Source organism: Cebus imitator, unplaced genomic scaffold (genome assembly GCF_001604975.1).
Source record: "Cebus imitator isolate Cc_AM_T3 unplaced genomic scaffold, Cebus_imitator-1.0 Scaffold547, whole genome shotgun sequence".
NCBI classification, from domain to species: domain Eukaryota; kingdom Metazoa; phylum Chordata; class Mammalia; order Primates; family Cebidae; genus Cebus; species Cebus imitator.
Window position 1 is genome coordinate 205179 of NW_016107862.1, and position 15597 is coordinate 220775.

The following is a 15597-nucleotide window of genomic DNA, read 5'->3' on the forward strand; positions in this document are numbered from 1 at the left end:
AAAAAAAAAGAACAGAAATCAAGATCTCAAATATTAGCACTCCTATGTTCACTGCAGCACTATTCACAATAGCCAAGCTGTGGAAACAAACTAAATGCCCACCACAATGAATAAAGAAAATACGTATGGTATATGCATACAATGGAATACCATTCAGCCTTAAAAGAGAAATCCTGCAATTTGTGACAACATGGATGAACCATGAGGACATTATTCTAAGTGAAATAAGCTAGTCACAGAAAGACCAGTGCTGTCTGATTCCACTTAAAAGTATGAGGTATTAAAATAGTCAAATTCGGCCAGGCAGGGTGGCTCACACCTATAATCTCAGCACTTTGGGAGGCCAAGGCAGGTGGATCAGGAGTTCAAGACCAGCCCAGCCAACATGGTGAAACCCCATCTCTACTAAAAATATAAAAATTAGCTGGGTATGGTGATGTGTGCCTGTAATCCCAGCTACTTTGGAGGCTGAGGCAGGAGAATCGCTTGAACCCAGGAGGCGGAGATTGCGGTGAGCCGAGATCATGCCATTGCACTCCAGCCTGGGCAACAAGAGTGAAACTCCATCTGAAAAAAAATAAATAAATAAAATAAGATAGTCAAATTCATAGAATCAAAGTGTAGAATAAAGGTTACCAAGGGCTGGGGTGATGAGAAAATAAGAGGTAACTAAACAAAGGCCATAAAGTTTCAGTCAAGCAGGATGAATAATCTCTCGAGATCTGCTGTACAACACTGTACCTGTAGACAACAATAATGTATTGTACACTTAAAATTGTGTTCATTATCTTTAGCAAACTATCACAGGAACAGAAAACCAAATACCACATGTTCGCACTTGTAAGTGGAAACTAAATGATGAGAACTCATGGACACAAAGAAAGGAACAACAGACATGGGGGCTATTTGAGGGTGGAGGTTGGCAGGAGGGAGAGGAGCAGAAAAAATAACTATTGGGTACTATGCTTAGTACCTGGGAGACAAAATAATCTGCACAACAAAGCCCTGTTACATGAGTTCACCTGTATAACAAACCTGCACATGTATGCCTGGACCTAAAATAAAAGTTAAAAAATAATAAATGAAATGTATTATAGCCTAAAAAAAATTTTTTTTTAAAGAGGGTGGATGTCACCTGGGATACACAGCACAAACTAGGGAAAAAAAAAGATGACAAAACTCAGAGGTTTGGAAATCAACTTTGCCAAGATTTGGATGGTTCTGTCATAGTTATTATAATAAGCAGACTGAACTGAATCACCTATTTTAAACTAATTATAAAACAACGAAAATGAAGTTCAAAAAGGTGTAAGTGATGGTTTTATTGGCAAATTTATAGGGGTAGTGTATGAAGTCACTTCCAAGAGCAGATTTAGTTGCTTTCCTTACAATTGAAAGCTTCAATTACTACATTTAAACTTTAATGTAACATTATATCATATACATGTGAAGAACAGCTACATGTGAAGCTTTAATTTCAGGTCTGGAGCAGCTGTAAAATGAAAGTTACCACTCCATTCTAGTCCTTGGATATCAGTATATTCTCCTTCACCTTCCACCCTGCAATAGTAAAAAATAAGTTTTTCATTAACCAAGATGAATAATTTACAGTCCAGATATAAGATGGTCTAGCATAATGTACACTAAGTCTGAAGCATTACATCTTTCTACTTTCAAGCTTTACTTTTAAACCCAGCATCCTGCTTTAATAACCTACCAAAAAAAAAAAAAATCACATACTATTCCAAACAAACACAATTATTTGGTGTCCATGATTTTAGGATCACATAATCTAAATTCATACAAAACCAAAACAATGAGTTTTTTTAAAATGAAATGTTTACATTGGTTATTTAGCTTAATTGCTTTAGTTATTCAACAAATATTTCTTGACCATCAATGATTTTTGAGGTGCCATGCCACCATATCTGGCCTCCAGTGATTTTTAGAAACTAGATACATTATAAAAAATACTTAGAATTAACTACAGTATTTAAGCAGCCGGGCATGGTGGCTTATGCCTGTAATCTCAGCATTTTGGGAGGCTGAGGCAGGCGGATCACTTGAGGTTAGGAGTTCCAGACCAGCCTGGCCAACATGGTGAAACTCCATCTCTACTAAAAATACAAAAAGTAGCCAAGTGCGGTGATGCATGTCTGTGGTCCCAGCTATTTGGGTGGCTGAGGCAGGAGAATCACTTGAACCTGGGAGGCAGAGGTTGCAGTGAGCCGAGATCACTCCACTGCACTCCAGCCTGGATGACAGATCAAGACTCTGCCTCAATAAATAAATAAATAAATATTTAAGCATACATGCCAGAAAAGAATTTTTTAGAGTTACAGTGAATTTTTTTAAATTTAACCTTACCTATTTTCATTGAAATTTCCAATATATTTTGCCCCAGTTGGGAATGTGTAAGTCCCCAGGCCATGAAACATGTTATCCTTAAATTGTCCTTCATATACTGCTCCTGAAAAATGCTCAAGTCTGCCAAAACCGTTCATCTGTTTGTAACAAAGATAATTACCTTAGAAACTAATCTTCAGTTTCCTGAGAACCTTTCAAAGATGTACAAATATAAGTCTATCACCTGCTAATTATTAATCAACTTTATATCATCCTTTATTTTGATAGTATTAAGACAACAGTTTTGTCATTTTTCTTCACCCTGTATCTATCTGTGAAGCCCACTAAATCAAATGTTCTGGATCTGGGACATTTGAACATCAGAGGGTCCATGATGAAAATAATGGGGGTCATCAAGATACCCTAAATGTATCAGAAATCTTAAAGGGCAACCAGCTTAGTTAGTTCAGGAAACCAGTAAAAAGTAATTGCTAAGAACTCAAATTTGGCCAGGCATGGTGACTCACACCTATAATCCCAGAACTTTGGGAGGCCAAGGCGGGCAATCACAAGGTCAGGCAGGAGAGTGAGACCATCCTGGCCAACATGGTGAAATCCCATCTCTACTAAAAATATAAAAAATTGGCTGAGTGTGGTGGCACACAACTGTAGCCCCAGCTACTCAGGAGGCTGAGGCAGGAGGATCACTTGAACCTGGGAGGCGGAGGTTGCAGTGAGCCGAGATCACGCCACTGTACTCCAGCCTGGGAGACAGAGTGAGACTCTGTCAAAAAAGGAAGGAAGGAAGGAAGGAAGGAAGGAGGAAGGGAAGGAGGGAGGGAGGGAAGGAAGGAAGAAGGGAGGGAGGGAGGGAGGGAGGAAGGAAGGAAAAGAAAAGAAATAAAATTGTCTTTAAAAAGAATTCAAATTTGGATTCGAGCAGACCTGGGTTTACTTTCCTGTTTATCATTTAATAGCTGGACAAAAAACCTGAGCCTGATTTTCCTCATTTGTAAAATAGGAGTATTAACGGTACCTATATAATATAGTTGTTATAAGGATTAAATGAGAAAATTATGTAATGGATTCAGCTTTATTCAGTGAATAGGATATGCAAAAGATAATAATGATGATTACCTTACTGCAATGAGTTCAACATTACTTGTAAGTTAATACATGTTAATATGATCATTTGTTATTTTTGTTATATAGTCTACTCATTATAGGAGTTTTTGATTAATGGTGCAATGCCTGGAATCATTTAACCCACAGAGTTATTTATTCACTGCCAGTATTAAAAACAACAATAATACCTTGTCATCTTTCCAGCTTCCCGTGTAGACAATCCCATTAGGAGTGGTATGAATACCTATTCCATTTCTCTCATAGGTTCCAGAAGATGTTCTTGTACAGTCACCATCTAAACAAGGGAGAAATAATGAAGATTATAAATGAGAATAGTTCTGTCTAGGCCTAATTGCAACTATATCTCCTGGGTTTTTTCAGCTCCCTAGCACTAAAACCAGTGAGACCAGAGATGAGTAAATTCGTGAACGTAGAACATCTTGTAACAATTGAGACTCATGGGCCAAGAAGACTGACAGATCCCATAGGTTTCCAAGGCATACCATCTAGAGTTAACACTGAAGTTTTAATTTTAAAATCTGTTTATCTATTAGGATTTCTGTTATTTTGGTTAACAAAGTTAATATTCCAATAGTAGTTTTATAAAATTTAACAGTCTCATTTTTTTATTCTTAAACTATTTAATTTTCTGTACAGAAAAAGTAACTGAAGTGTATGCTTACCATACTTGTCTCCATTTGGAAAGATAAAGCTGATCTTATACACTTCTGAAGCTGTTTTAAAAGATTTAAGAAGAATGACATAAGTTGACTTTTTTTTTTTTTTTTTTTTTTGGTAGAGGCAAAGCTTCACTATGTTGCTGAGGCCAGTCTCAAACTCCTGGGCTAAAGTGATCCTCCCGCCTCAGCCTCCCAAGGTGCTGAGGTTGCAGATGTGAGCCACCACCACATCCAGCCAAATGTAAATATTCTTATGTCATAACACCTATAACCAATGCGCTTTAAACACTATCCAAATGGACTCACTTCACAGGGTCACAAGCATATGATGATTACCTGGCATTTCCATCATCTAATGTAGGGTCCTGGGGAAATAAATAGTTTTGCCCAGATGATCTCTTTTAAGATGTATTTATTATTATAGCTTTATTAATATGTAATTCACATACCACAAAATTTACCCTTTAAAAATATATAATTTGATGTTTTTTAGTATATTCAGAGTTGTGCCTCTGTCATCACAATCTAATTTTAGAATATTTAAATCATCCCAGAAAGAAATCCTATACCCATTAGCAGTTACCCATTACAATTCCCATCCAACACCCCTCACCCTACTACCCCAAACTCCTGACAACCACTCATCTACTTTCTGTCTCAGTGGATTTGCCTATTCTGGACATTTCTTATAAATGAAATCATACAATATGTGGTCCTTTGTGTCTGGCTCTTTTCACTTAATGTTTCTAAGGTTCATCCATGTTGTATCATGTATCAGTACTTCATTCCTTTTTATAGCCAAGTATATTGTATAAATATTTTGTACAGAAATAGCATGTTTTTTTAATTCGTTCATCAGTTCACGGACATTTAAGTTGTTTCCAGTTTGGGGCCATTATGAATAACACTGCTCTAAACATTGATGTACATTTTTAAAAAAACACACACACAGCTTCCTAGGAGTTAAAAAAAAATGGTGTACAAATTTTGGTGTGGATATGTTTTTATTTTACTTTGGTAGCCCATATGGTTTACTGATTGTCCCACAAAGGAAAAGTGAAGTGAGGAATCTCTAATTTGGCAGTAGGAAGAAATGGAAAATAAAGATAGCAAGTGTGGAAGGGCTGGTAAACCCACACAGAATGAGATTGGAATGGAGACCAAGTGAAAAAGGAAGAAAGAGAACCACAAGACTGAGGGGGACTCTGGGCCTCTGAGCCCTGGACACTTAGTGACCTAAAACATTAGAAACTGTATTTTCTGATACTGAAGAAAACTTACGTAGAGAGGGTATGCCAGCATATCCTCTCTGGCCCACCCTTCAGAATCACCTGAGATGCTTCTAAGTTACCTCTCTCTATCCCACATCTACTGAATTGGAGTCTTTATGGTGGGACAAGGGAATTTAAAAATTAATTTAGGTGCCAGTTAAGAAAGGTTGGAGGCTTATATCCTCTGAGGAAACAGAGTTAACACAATAGGCAGAGGACTTAAGCTGTAATATCCTCAGAAAGGGAGAGTATTAGTATCCTTGAGGCACGAACTGGTGATTATAAAAAAACAAAAACAAACAATTAGCAATCTAGGAAATAAATAATATAATTGGTGAAACAAAACTTCTGAGAAGGGATGAATAGCAGAATAGATATAACTGAAAACAAATTCGTGAACTGGAACATTAGGTTGAAAAATGTGCTTAGAAAGTACCACAAAGTGTGAGTAAGATGGCTGGAAAAAAACTGTTTTTAATTAAAAAAAAAAGAAAGTAGCACAAAGAATTTTAAAATAATGGAAAACAGATACAAAATGCTAATGTCAGTCTAACAAGAATTGCAAGGGCAAAGAATAAAGGATATTTGAATAAACAGCCAACAATTTAATGACTGCTTGAACTACAAATGAGAACTAAGCAAAACCCCACACCTAGATAGATTACAGCAAAATTTCAGACACAAAGACAAAAGCCAGTTAGACTAGTTAAAAACAAGCAAACAAAAACGAGATTACCTACAATAAACTACAAAGGATTGACATCAGCAGCAGTGGATTAAAAAAAATAAATAAATAAAAATGGCATGATGTCTTTAAAATTCTGAGACAAGGCCGGGTGCAGTGGTTCACGCCTATAATCCCAGCACTTTGGGAGGCCGAGGCGGGTGGATCACGAGGTCAAGAGATCGAGACCATCCTAGTCAACACGGTGAAACCCCGTCTCTACTAAAAATACAAAAATTAGCTGGGCATGGCGGCATACGCCTGTAGTCCCAGCTACTTGGGAGGCTGAGGTAAGAGAATTGCTTGAACCCAGGAGGCAGAGGTTGCGGTGAGCCGAGATCGCGCCATTGCACTCCAGCCTGGGTAACAAGAGCAAAAATCCTTCTCAAAATAAATAAATAAATAATAAATAAAATTCCAAGATAAAATTATTTTCAACCCAATATTCTACATCCAACGAAACTGTCAGTCTAAAATCATGGAAACTGGCAGGCATGATGGTAGGATTAATTAGTGGCTCACGCCAGGAATCCCAGCGCTTTGGGAGGCTGAGGCGGGTGGGTTGCTAAAGCCTAGGAGTTTGAGACCAGCCTGGGCAACATGGCGAAACCTTTGTCTCCTCAAAAAATACAAGAATTAGCCGGGTATGCTGTCGCATGCTTGTAGTCCCAGCTATGTGGGGGGCTGATCGCTTGAGGGAGGATCGCTTGAGCCCAGGAAATCAAAGCTGCAGTAAGGCCTGATCACACTGCTGCATTCCAGCCTGGGCGAGAGAGCAAGACACTTGTCTTTAAAAAATAATAAAATAAAAAAGAATTAAGTTTAAAAACAGTATCTGGTGGCACATGCCTGTAATCCCAATGCTTTGAGTGTGTGAGGATTGCTTGAGCCCAGGAGTTTGAGACCAGTCTGGGCAACACAGTGAGATTCCATTTCTACCAAAATTAAAAACTAAAAAACAAAAAACAAACAAAAAAGAATCTGTAACTAAAACTCAGGTAATATCAATATGGAAATGGTGTGGAGGGTAGAGAGCAATCTTGCTAGAATTCCGATCATGTTTAGGGGTTAAATATAGACACTAACACTAACTCTTAGAAAAATATGAATTTCGGTATGTCTGCTCATTTTTTCCCTATAATTTCTAAGATCTGGTTGTGGATACAGGGTGAAGTATGGCAGTATATAGAAACTGCCATGTGTGCTCATAAATTAGTTACTTACATGTCTGCAAGATTTGAAATTCCAACTGGGCAGGCACACAGAGCTGCTTTCTAAGTGTTTAATGATAACTAACTAGATTACTAGATCTGCTTGTAGTTTCCCACTGATGCCATGCTGTACTCTGGGTGGAACACCCTTCTCTTCTTTATCTGGTTAATCGCTATTCATCCTTAAGAATTGGCAAAATAGAGGGTAGTAGTTAGGGTTTTATGCCCTGGCATGGGACTACCTAGCTTTGCATCCAGACTCCACCATTTTCTTTGGCCTAGGACAAATAATTACATTATGCCTCAGTTATCTCATCCTTAGATGGGGCAAATTAAGTAAATGATCTAATTTAGTTAAAGCACTTAGCCCAGTGTCTAAAGTAAATATTAGCTATTGTTTTCTTGTAGCCTCAGCTCTGGTACGAGTTCTCCCACAAAGCCTTTTTTCTCATTACTGGTCAACCTCAGACTCATTTGGGAGTCCCTACAGCACTTTGGGCCAATTCCTACTGTAGTACTTAGGGCTCTATTAAAACCATGCTTTTGTATCGGGATCTCCTATCCCACCCGGTTCCTCTAGGAGGACACAGATGGCGGATTAGTCAAACCTCTTCTCACCCTACTGTCCGACTCCTTGTTTAGTACTAATAGTAACAGAACGTCCAGTGAATGAAGGGCACTTCGGAAGCAATCGTTGCATGCTTATAAAGCAGAACATTAAACGTAAGCATATCAGAAACTGGACTGTTTTCAATTGCCGCTAGAATGTTCTACATTCGAAACTTGGAATGTCAGAGCTAGAGGGAACCTCACAGAGACCGCCAGGCTCCATAGCGGAAACTGAGGCCCAGGGAGGTTGGCACGCGTCTCGGGTGTCTCAACAGCGAATTAACGACAGAATCAGAGCTAGATTCCCAGACCAGGGACTCCTCCGTGGCCCTCGCCTAGACGGTCAGGAAGTATGTCACACCCCTACGGGAGTTACCAGGGGCCAAGCAAGTTCTGACTCCACGCTAGTTCGACTTAAAGGAGCCCTTCTTTGCCCGGGTCGTTGGGAGGACAGGCACTCACTTGACCGAGAGGTGTTAGAGAGATTATCCAGACTCTGTGTCTCCCCCTGGGCGGCCAGCTCTGCGGCTGGGAGAGAGCTAGGCGCTAGGACAGCTCCAAGTGCGACTTGGTTGCTGGGGCGACCGGGCACCTCTCACCCGGAAGCGAATACGCGAGGGGTTGAAGCTGAGCCAATCAGAAGGCGCCGGGGCTGTACCGCTGTAGCTGGGCCACCACAGGGCTGCTCCAAGTGAGAACCGTGAGAGTAGCCAAACCCAGTGGGGACTCTGACCCTTGGGCAGCACCTCCCGGCAGCGGGCTCGAGACCCAACGCTGCGAGCCAGGTACGTCTTCCACTTCTGCGGACAAGTGATGCGCATTGTGCGCAAGGTCTGCGCGTCGCTCTGGTTGTCAGTGTGTCTCCTGCTTCCTGCTTCAGGAGTGGTCCGGATCTGAGGAGCATTGCGGCCCAGTGTAGCTCAGCCTGTCTGCCTGGGACCGGTGAATCTGGACCAGCAGGATCCCAGGCCCTGGGACCGGACCAAGGCGGGGCTCTGCCGCTGAGATTGGTCCACGCTCAGACCGCAGGTGGGGAGTGAAATTCAAGCTTGGAGCGGGCTAAGGGGTTGATTGAAGGGGCTCAGGCTCCGTTCCCTGTCTCTGTGTGGCCTTTTTGGGGAGAAGAGTGGGGACGATGTGAGATCGAAAATGGGTACGAGATCTGTATATCTGGATGGAGCTGGATATATTGTGATCAGTCAGAGATCTGCCTGGGAGGAGAGTAGTGTGTAGTCACTTTTCAGCGCGTTGAGTATCAAAGAATACTCTTACAGCCAAACATAGGTCCCTATATCCATGGTGAAGAAAGATAGTTGGAATCTTCCTAGGCTAGATGGAATAGATAGTGTAATCTAACCACGTGGATTATACAACCTAATTCCTATTCCCTGGAAAACTCTGGGAGAGTGGTACTGGGTACCACTACAGTCAGCAAATCTTCGTTTAAAATTTTGAGTGGGTATCTCAGATCTAGTTGTAAAGGTAACATTTTCTGTGTTGGTCTGAGGCAACTTGTTTTGAATCAGAGTAAATATCCTCTTGCTTTTTCCTAATGTTTCTCAGTACACAAGTTTACGTGGGCTGCATGGTTTTTGAGATGAAATTCTAATCTGTCTGCTTGATTTGTTATATCCTTTCCCTAAATTTTAGAAATAATAGGTAATTATTGATGTACGACCTTACAGAATTCAGTTTGACCTGTTCTTTTTCTTTCCTGTTAAGATTTTAATGACTCTACATTTTTGTGAGTAAAGTTGACACTTGAACAACGTGGGTTTGAACTACAAGGGTCCACTTATAGGTGGATTTTTTCCAACCCAACATAGATTGAAAATACAGTATTTCAACCAGGCATAGTGGCTCATGCATGTAATCCCAGTACTTTGGGAGGCCAAGGTGAGAGGATAACCTGAGCTAAGGAGTATGAGACCAGATTGGGCAACAGTGAAACCTCGTCTCTACTAAAACTTTCAAAAAGTAGCTGGGTGTGGTGGTGTGCCTGTGGTCCCACCTATTCAGGAGACTGAGGCAGGAAGATTGCTTGAGCCCAGGAGATCGGGGCTGCGGTAAGCTATGATTGTACCACTGAACTGCAGCTGGGTGATAGAACAAGATCCAGTCTCAAAAAAGAAAAAAAAAGAAAAAGACAAGTCAGTATTCCTGGAATGCAAAACCCCACATACAGAGGGCCAACTTTTCCTGTATGTAGGTTCTACAGGGCTGACTGCAGGACTTGAGTATGTGTGGATTTTGGCATACATGGGGCTTTGGAACCTATCCCCTGTGTATCCTGAGGGATGATTATTTCATGGCTCATTCTCTCAGTTTCTTCCAGATGTCCTTTAAAATGTGATCTTGAAGAGCCCTTACTCAACCACTCTGTCTAAAATAATAGCCTCAGGGTTTCTTTTTTTCTTGATAGCACTTAAGTAATAATATGTATCTACTCGGTGTTTTGTTTTGTTTTGTTTTGTTTTCTGACAGAATTTTGCTCTTGTTGCCCAGGCTGGAGTGGAATGACGCTATCTCAGCTCACCACAGCCTCTGCTTCCAGTTCAAGTGATTCTCCTGTCTCAGCCTCCCGAGTAGCTGGGATTTCAGGTGTGTGCCACCATGCCCAACTAATTTTGTATTTTTGGTAGAGACGGGGTTTCTCCATGTTGGTCAGGCTGGTCTCAAACTCCTGACCTCAGGTGATCTGTCCATCTTGGCCTCCCACAGTGCTGGGATTACAGGTGTGAGTCACTGCACCCAGGCCATATTTATTTGTTTAGTATCTGTCTTACCCTCTGGAAGATAAGCTTCATGAGGCAGAAATTTTGTCTTCTTTGCTGTTATATCCCCAGGATCTGGTACATAGTAAGTGTTCAATAAATATTTGTGGAATGAATAAATAGATGAACAAATCTCCATTCCCACATAGGTCATTGTTTTCAACCTTCAGTCATTCATTCCACAAATAGATATTGAATTCATACTACATGCTGGACACTGTGTTAAGGGTACAGTGGTAATCAAAATAGACATATTCTTACTTTCAAAGAGCTTTCTGGGAGTAGGAAGGAGAGACAAACTTAAGATAAACACTGAATACATATGTATAATCATCAAGAATTTTGAAGAAAGGAATACCAAAAGATCTAGTTTAATAGCCACATATTTGTGAGTTGCCCAAATTTTTTCTAGCTTTTGATTTTTAATTCCGTTTTGGTTAGAGAACATACTTCATATTATTTATTTCTTTTTTAATTTATTGAGATTTATGCTGGGCACCCGTGGCTGACGCCTGTAATCCCTGCACTTTGGGAGGCCAAGAAGGGTGAATCACCTGTGGTCAAGAATTCCAGACCAGCCTGACCAACTTGGTAAAACACTATCTGTACTAAAAATACAAAAATTAGCCAGGGGACATGGTGGCGCATGCCTGTAGTCCCAGCTACACAGGAGGCTGAGGCAGAAGAACCACTTGAAGGGAGGTAGAGATTGCAGTGAGCTGAGATTGTGCCACTGTACTCCAGCCTTGGTGACAGAGTGAGACTCTGTCTAAAAAAANTTTTAATCACCTAGCGTGGTCTATTTTGGAAAATGTTTCATATGTACTTGAGAAGTATGTATATTTTGTTATTGGGTGAAGTATTCTGTAGACATCTATTAGGTCTAGTTGGTTTAGAGTGTTAAGTCTTTTATTTTCTTGTTGATCCTCTGTCTAGTTGTTCCACCATTATTGAAAGTAAGGTATTGAAGCCTCCTACTATTATTATTGAATTGTCTAATTCTCCTTTCATTTCTGTCAGTTGTTGCTTTGTGTATTTTGGTGCCTTATTATTAGGTACATACGTGTTTTTCATTGTTATCTTTTCCTGATAGATTAAACCTTTTATCATTAAGAAATATCCCTATTTCTAGTAACATTTTTTGCTTTAAATTCCATTTTGTCAGATATTAACATAGCCACTCCACTTTTCTTGTGGTTGCTCTTTGGAAAGATCATCTTTTTCCTTTTCATTTGTTGTGTCTTTGAATTTAAAGTGTCTCTCCTGCAGACAGCATATATTTGGATCATGTTTTTTAATCCAGTCTGCCAATCTCTATATTTTGATTGGACTGCTTTATTCTTTCACATTTATTTGTGTTATCTATATACTGGGAATTACATCTAATTCTACTTTTGGATGTCTGTATGTCTCATTGTCTATTTTTTCTTCTGTTCTTACTTTACGCTTTCATTTGCATTTAGTCATTAAGTGAATATTTTCTAATGTAGTATTTTTGTGATTGCTTTGAGGTTAATCATATACATTATAATTTATCAGAATCAGCTTCAGATTTATACTAGCTTAATTCTAGCAATATTGTTATGGTTTGAATATTTATCCCTAAAGTTCATGTATTAGACATTTCATTTCTAATACAATAGGGTTAGGAGATGGGGCCCAATAAAAGGTAATTAGATCATGAGGGCAGAGCCCTCATTAATGGATTACTGTCACTAGCATGGGAGTGGTTAGTTATAGGAAGAGTGAGTTATTATAAAATATGTCTGGCTGCCGGTGCCTCTCTCTGTGTCATGCTCACTTCTGCCTTCCATCTTCCACCATGAGGTAACACTCGCCAGATGCCTGCATCATGCTCTTGGACTTCCCAGCCTCCATTACCATGAGCCAAATAAATTTCTATTGTTTATAAATTACCTAGTCTGTGGCATTCTATTATAGCAGAAAACAGACTAAGACAGATATATAGAAGTATTAATTTTATATAGGTCTATTTTTTCCTCCCTTTTATAGTATTGTTATACATATTATATCTATTAATGTTATATACTCAACTATATATTGTTACAATTATTACTTTACCATCTGCAGTCATTTTCTCAGAATAGTACAGTTATGCTTCCACCAATCTTCTTTGTGCTGTTATTGGCAAATATATTACACACATATTACCTTCCTATAGGTTACAGGCCCAACATTACATCATATACATATTATCTTATATAATTCCCTTTTAAATCATTTCAAAGGAAAGAAGAAACAATACATTTATGCTGGTTTTCAAATAAATAAATATCCAGTATAAATTTTTTTTGTGTGTGCATTCCTTTATTACTGTGAACATACTTATAATGACTATTTTGAAGTCTTTTTCTGTTAAATATGACATCTTGTCTCACTCACAGGCAATTTGTGCTTTTCCCCCTCAGTATATGGGTCATGCTTAAGTGTTTCTATGCATGCCTTGTGATTTTTTTGTTAACTTGTAGGTAACAAACTGTAACAACTCTGGGTACTGATTCTCCCCTTTCGGGGGCTTCTTATTGTTATTTGCTGGTTTAATTTTTAGTGACTGGCTAGATTATTTTAGTGAAGTCTGTTTCCCTCCTACGATTTTAAGCCTCTGCTGTTGCTCCTCTGGGAGGTACAGCTTTGGGTATGCCCATGGTTGATGGCTCAATTATTTTCAACAATGCTCTGGAGAGTAAATTCCTTTACAAACTAATCCAACCAAATTGTGACTTCTTTGAAGCACCGATTTCTGAGATCCAGATTCAATATTTTTTCCACCAAAAAGTCATTTCCTAGTGATCTTATCCCTTGGTTTGTTTCCTGCAAACTATTTGGCCAACAATCTAAACATATCTTTATTTATCCTGTAATCTCCCTTTCACCACAACCTCACTATTATTTTTTTTCTTTTTTTTTTTTAAGACGGGGTTTCACCATTTTGGTCAGGCTGGTCTTGTACTCCGGACCCCAGGTAATCCGTGTGCCTTGGCCTCCAAAGTGCTTGGATTACAGGCGTGAGCCACTACACCCAGCCCAACCTCACTATTCTTGAAAGTACCTTTAGGTTCGAACTTCTCCACATTCCATTGTAAGTGGAATCAATCCTTTGGAAAAAGATTAGGAGCTATCTGCTTTATGGCCTACTTCCCTTTTGCCCCTGGCAGAATCTCCAAACCCACGCTGTATTCCTGATAGAGCATATGTAAATTTAAATTTTGTCAGAACATATATTAAATATATGAAAACTTCTCTTCTCAACTGTGGTTTTAAAAACCCTATACTAGGCTGGGTGCAGTGGCTCACACCTGTAATCCCAGCACTTTGGAATGCTGAGGTGCACAGATCACTTGAGATCAGGAGTTCAAGACCAGCCTGGCCAACATGGTAAAACCCCGTTTCTACTAAAAATACAAATATTAGCTGGGCTTGGTGGCAGGTGCCTGTAATCCTAGCTACTCCAGAGACTAGGGCAGGAGAATTGCTTGAACCCGGGAGGTGGAGGTTGCAGCGAGCCGAGATCGTGCCATTGTGCTCCAGCCTGGGCAACAGAGCAAGACTCCATCTCTATATAAATAAATAAATAAATAAAACTCTATGTTAGACCTAACCAAATGAGAATCTAGGGTTAAATCCTAGACATGTGTGTTTTGAAACTTCTCCATGTGTTTATGATGTACATCTTTGGTTAAGAAATCTGTGTCGGAGGCATTCACTAAATGTAGTCCTGAGGTGGAAGTGCTTACAAATCTTTTGTGAAGATTTATCCATACTACCCCTAAACTGGCCAGCTCTTTTTATTTTGTAGTTTTTAATTTTTTTCACTGGAACAGATTCAGAATCCTGACCTAAGGCCATCTCTTTTTAGATCTACATTTTCCTTTATTTCTTTAAAGTAGCCTATATTCATAAGTTTGGCAAACAAAGGATTATCATACATGTCTAGTTTTATAATGTTTACTTTAATTTTTTTCTCTTGCAGGTGAAAATGAGTTCTTCAGTAAGAAGAAAAGGCAAACCAGGCAAAGGAGGTGGAAAAGGGTCTTCTAGAGGAGGAAGAGGAGGCAGGAGTCACGCCAGTAAATCTCATGGGAGTGGTAGTGGTGGCGGTGGCGGTGGTGGTGGTGGAGGTGGCGGCAATAGAAAGGCCTCCAGTAGAATTTGGGATGATGGAGATGACTTTTGTATCTTCAGTGAATCACGGCGCCCTTCCAGGTCATTGTAACTCTTTAAATGTTTAAATATGGAAATGGTATTAATCCCCAATGTATGGGACAACAGATGGCTGAGAAGGGAAAAAAAGTCAAGTAATTCTGGTCAAATTAATTGTCCTCCTCTTTGTAGCCTTTTCTGAACGCATGATGGGAAATAACAGCTTTTGTGTATATGTAGGAATTATTTTAAGTATTCCTTAGGCATCATAGATTGATGTTAAAATGATGATGTTAACATTTTTATTTCTCTCTTTTTTAAATAGAGACAGGGTCTTGCTGTGCTGCCAGGCTGGTCTCAAACTCCTGGGCTTAAGCAATCCTACCACTTCAGCCTCTTAAAGTGTGGGAATTACAGGCATGAGCCACTGCCCCTGGCGTTTTTTTTTTAATAATCAGAAATAAAGATAATTGGGTCTAATAAAGAAAGATAATTGGATCTTACTAAAGAAATAAAGAAATAGGGCCTAATATTCACAAGGAAGGATGAAATTCAGTGGTTTTCATATTCCAATGCAGAATGAAATGAACCGCTCTTTGTGTGTAGCTTATTTCTTTTCAGAGCCCTATAGTGCAGAGGGAACCATCATTGACATTGCTTTTTCACAAGGATTCTTGACTTAGTGAAGCCAGATTT

General features: G+C 39.5%; 2 protein-coding genes across 5 annotated transcripts in view; one reads left to right on the forward strand and one right to left on the reverse strand.

Moving 5' to 3' along the window:
* Positions 1-1297: 1297 nt before the first annotated feature.
* Positions 1298-8572, reverse strand: MORN2 (MORN repeat containing 2). The gene is made up of 5 exons (XM_017515318.2): positions 8429-8572; positions 4155-4205; positions 3660-3766; positions 2368-2504; positions 1298-1560 (listed from the first exon to the last, which is right to left on the reverse strand). Exons 4-5 carry the CDS (start codon positions 2502-2504, stop codon positions 1458-1460), a joined length of 240 nt encoding a protein of 79 aa, XP_017370807.1. The 5' UTR covers positions 3660-3766; positions 4155-4205; positions 8429-8572; the 3' UTR covers positions 1298-1457.
* Positions 8573-8604: 32 nt separating this feature from the next.
* Positions 8605-15597, forward strand: part of DHX57 (DExH-box helicase 57) — a 77334-nt gene continuing 70341 nt past the window's right edge. The window contains exons 1-2 of one of the 4 annotated variants that reach the window (XM_017515317.2): positions 8605-8751; positions 14732-14828. Coding sequence is in view for 3 of the 4 variants with exons in the window: in XM_017515315.2 (XP_017370804.1) it covers positions 14738-14964 (227 nt within the window). In the remaining variant the exon portion in view is untranslated. Of the gene's footprint in view, positions 8752-8850; positions 8996-10519; positions 10568-14731; positions 14965-15597 lie in introns of those variants that run through there. The other 3 variants (XM_017515315.2, XM_037733799.1, XM_017515316.2) reach the window with 3 other exon arrangements.

Excerpts from the sequence above, each read along its gene's own strand:
- MORN2 (XM_017515318.2), bottom strand. The coding sequence starts at position 2,504 with ATGAACGGTTTTGGCAGACTTGAGCATTTTTCAGGAGCAGTATATGAA. Across the intron at positions 1,561-2,367 it reads GGAAATTTCAATGAAAATAG|GGTGGAAGGTGAAGGAGAAT; the intron begins GTAAGGTTAAAT and ends TTACTATTGCAG.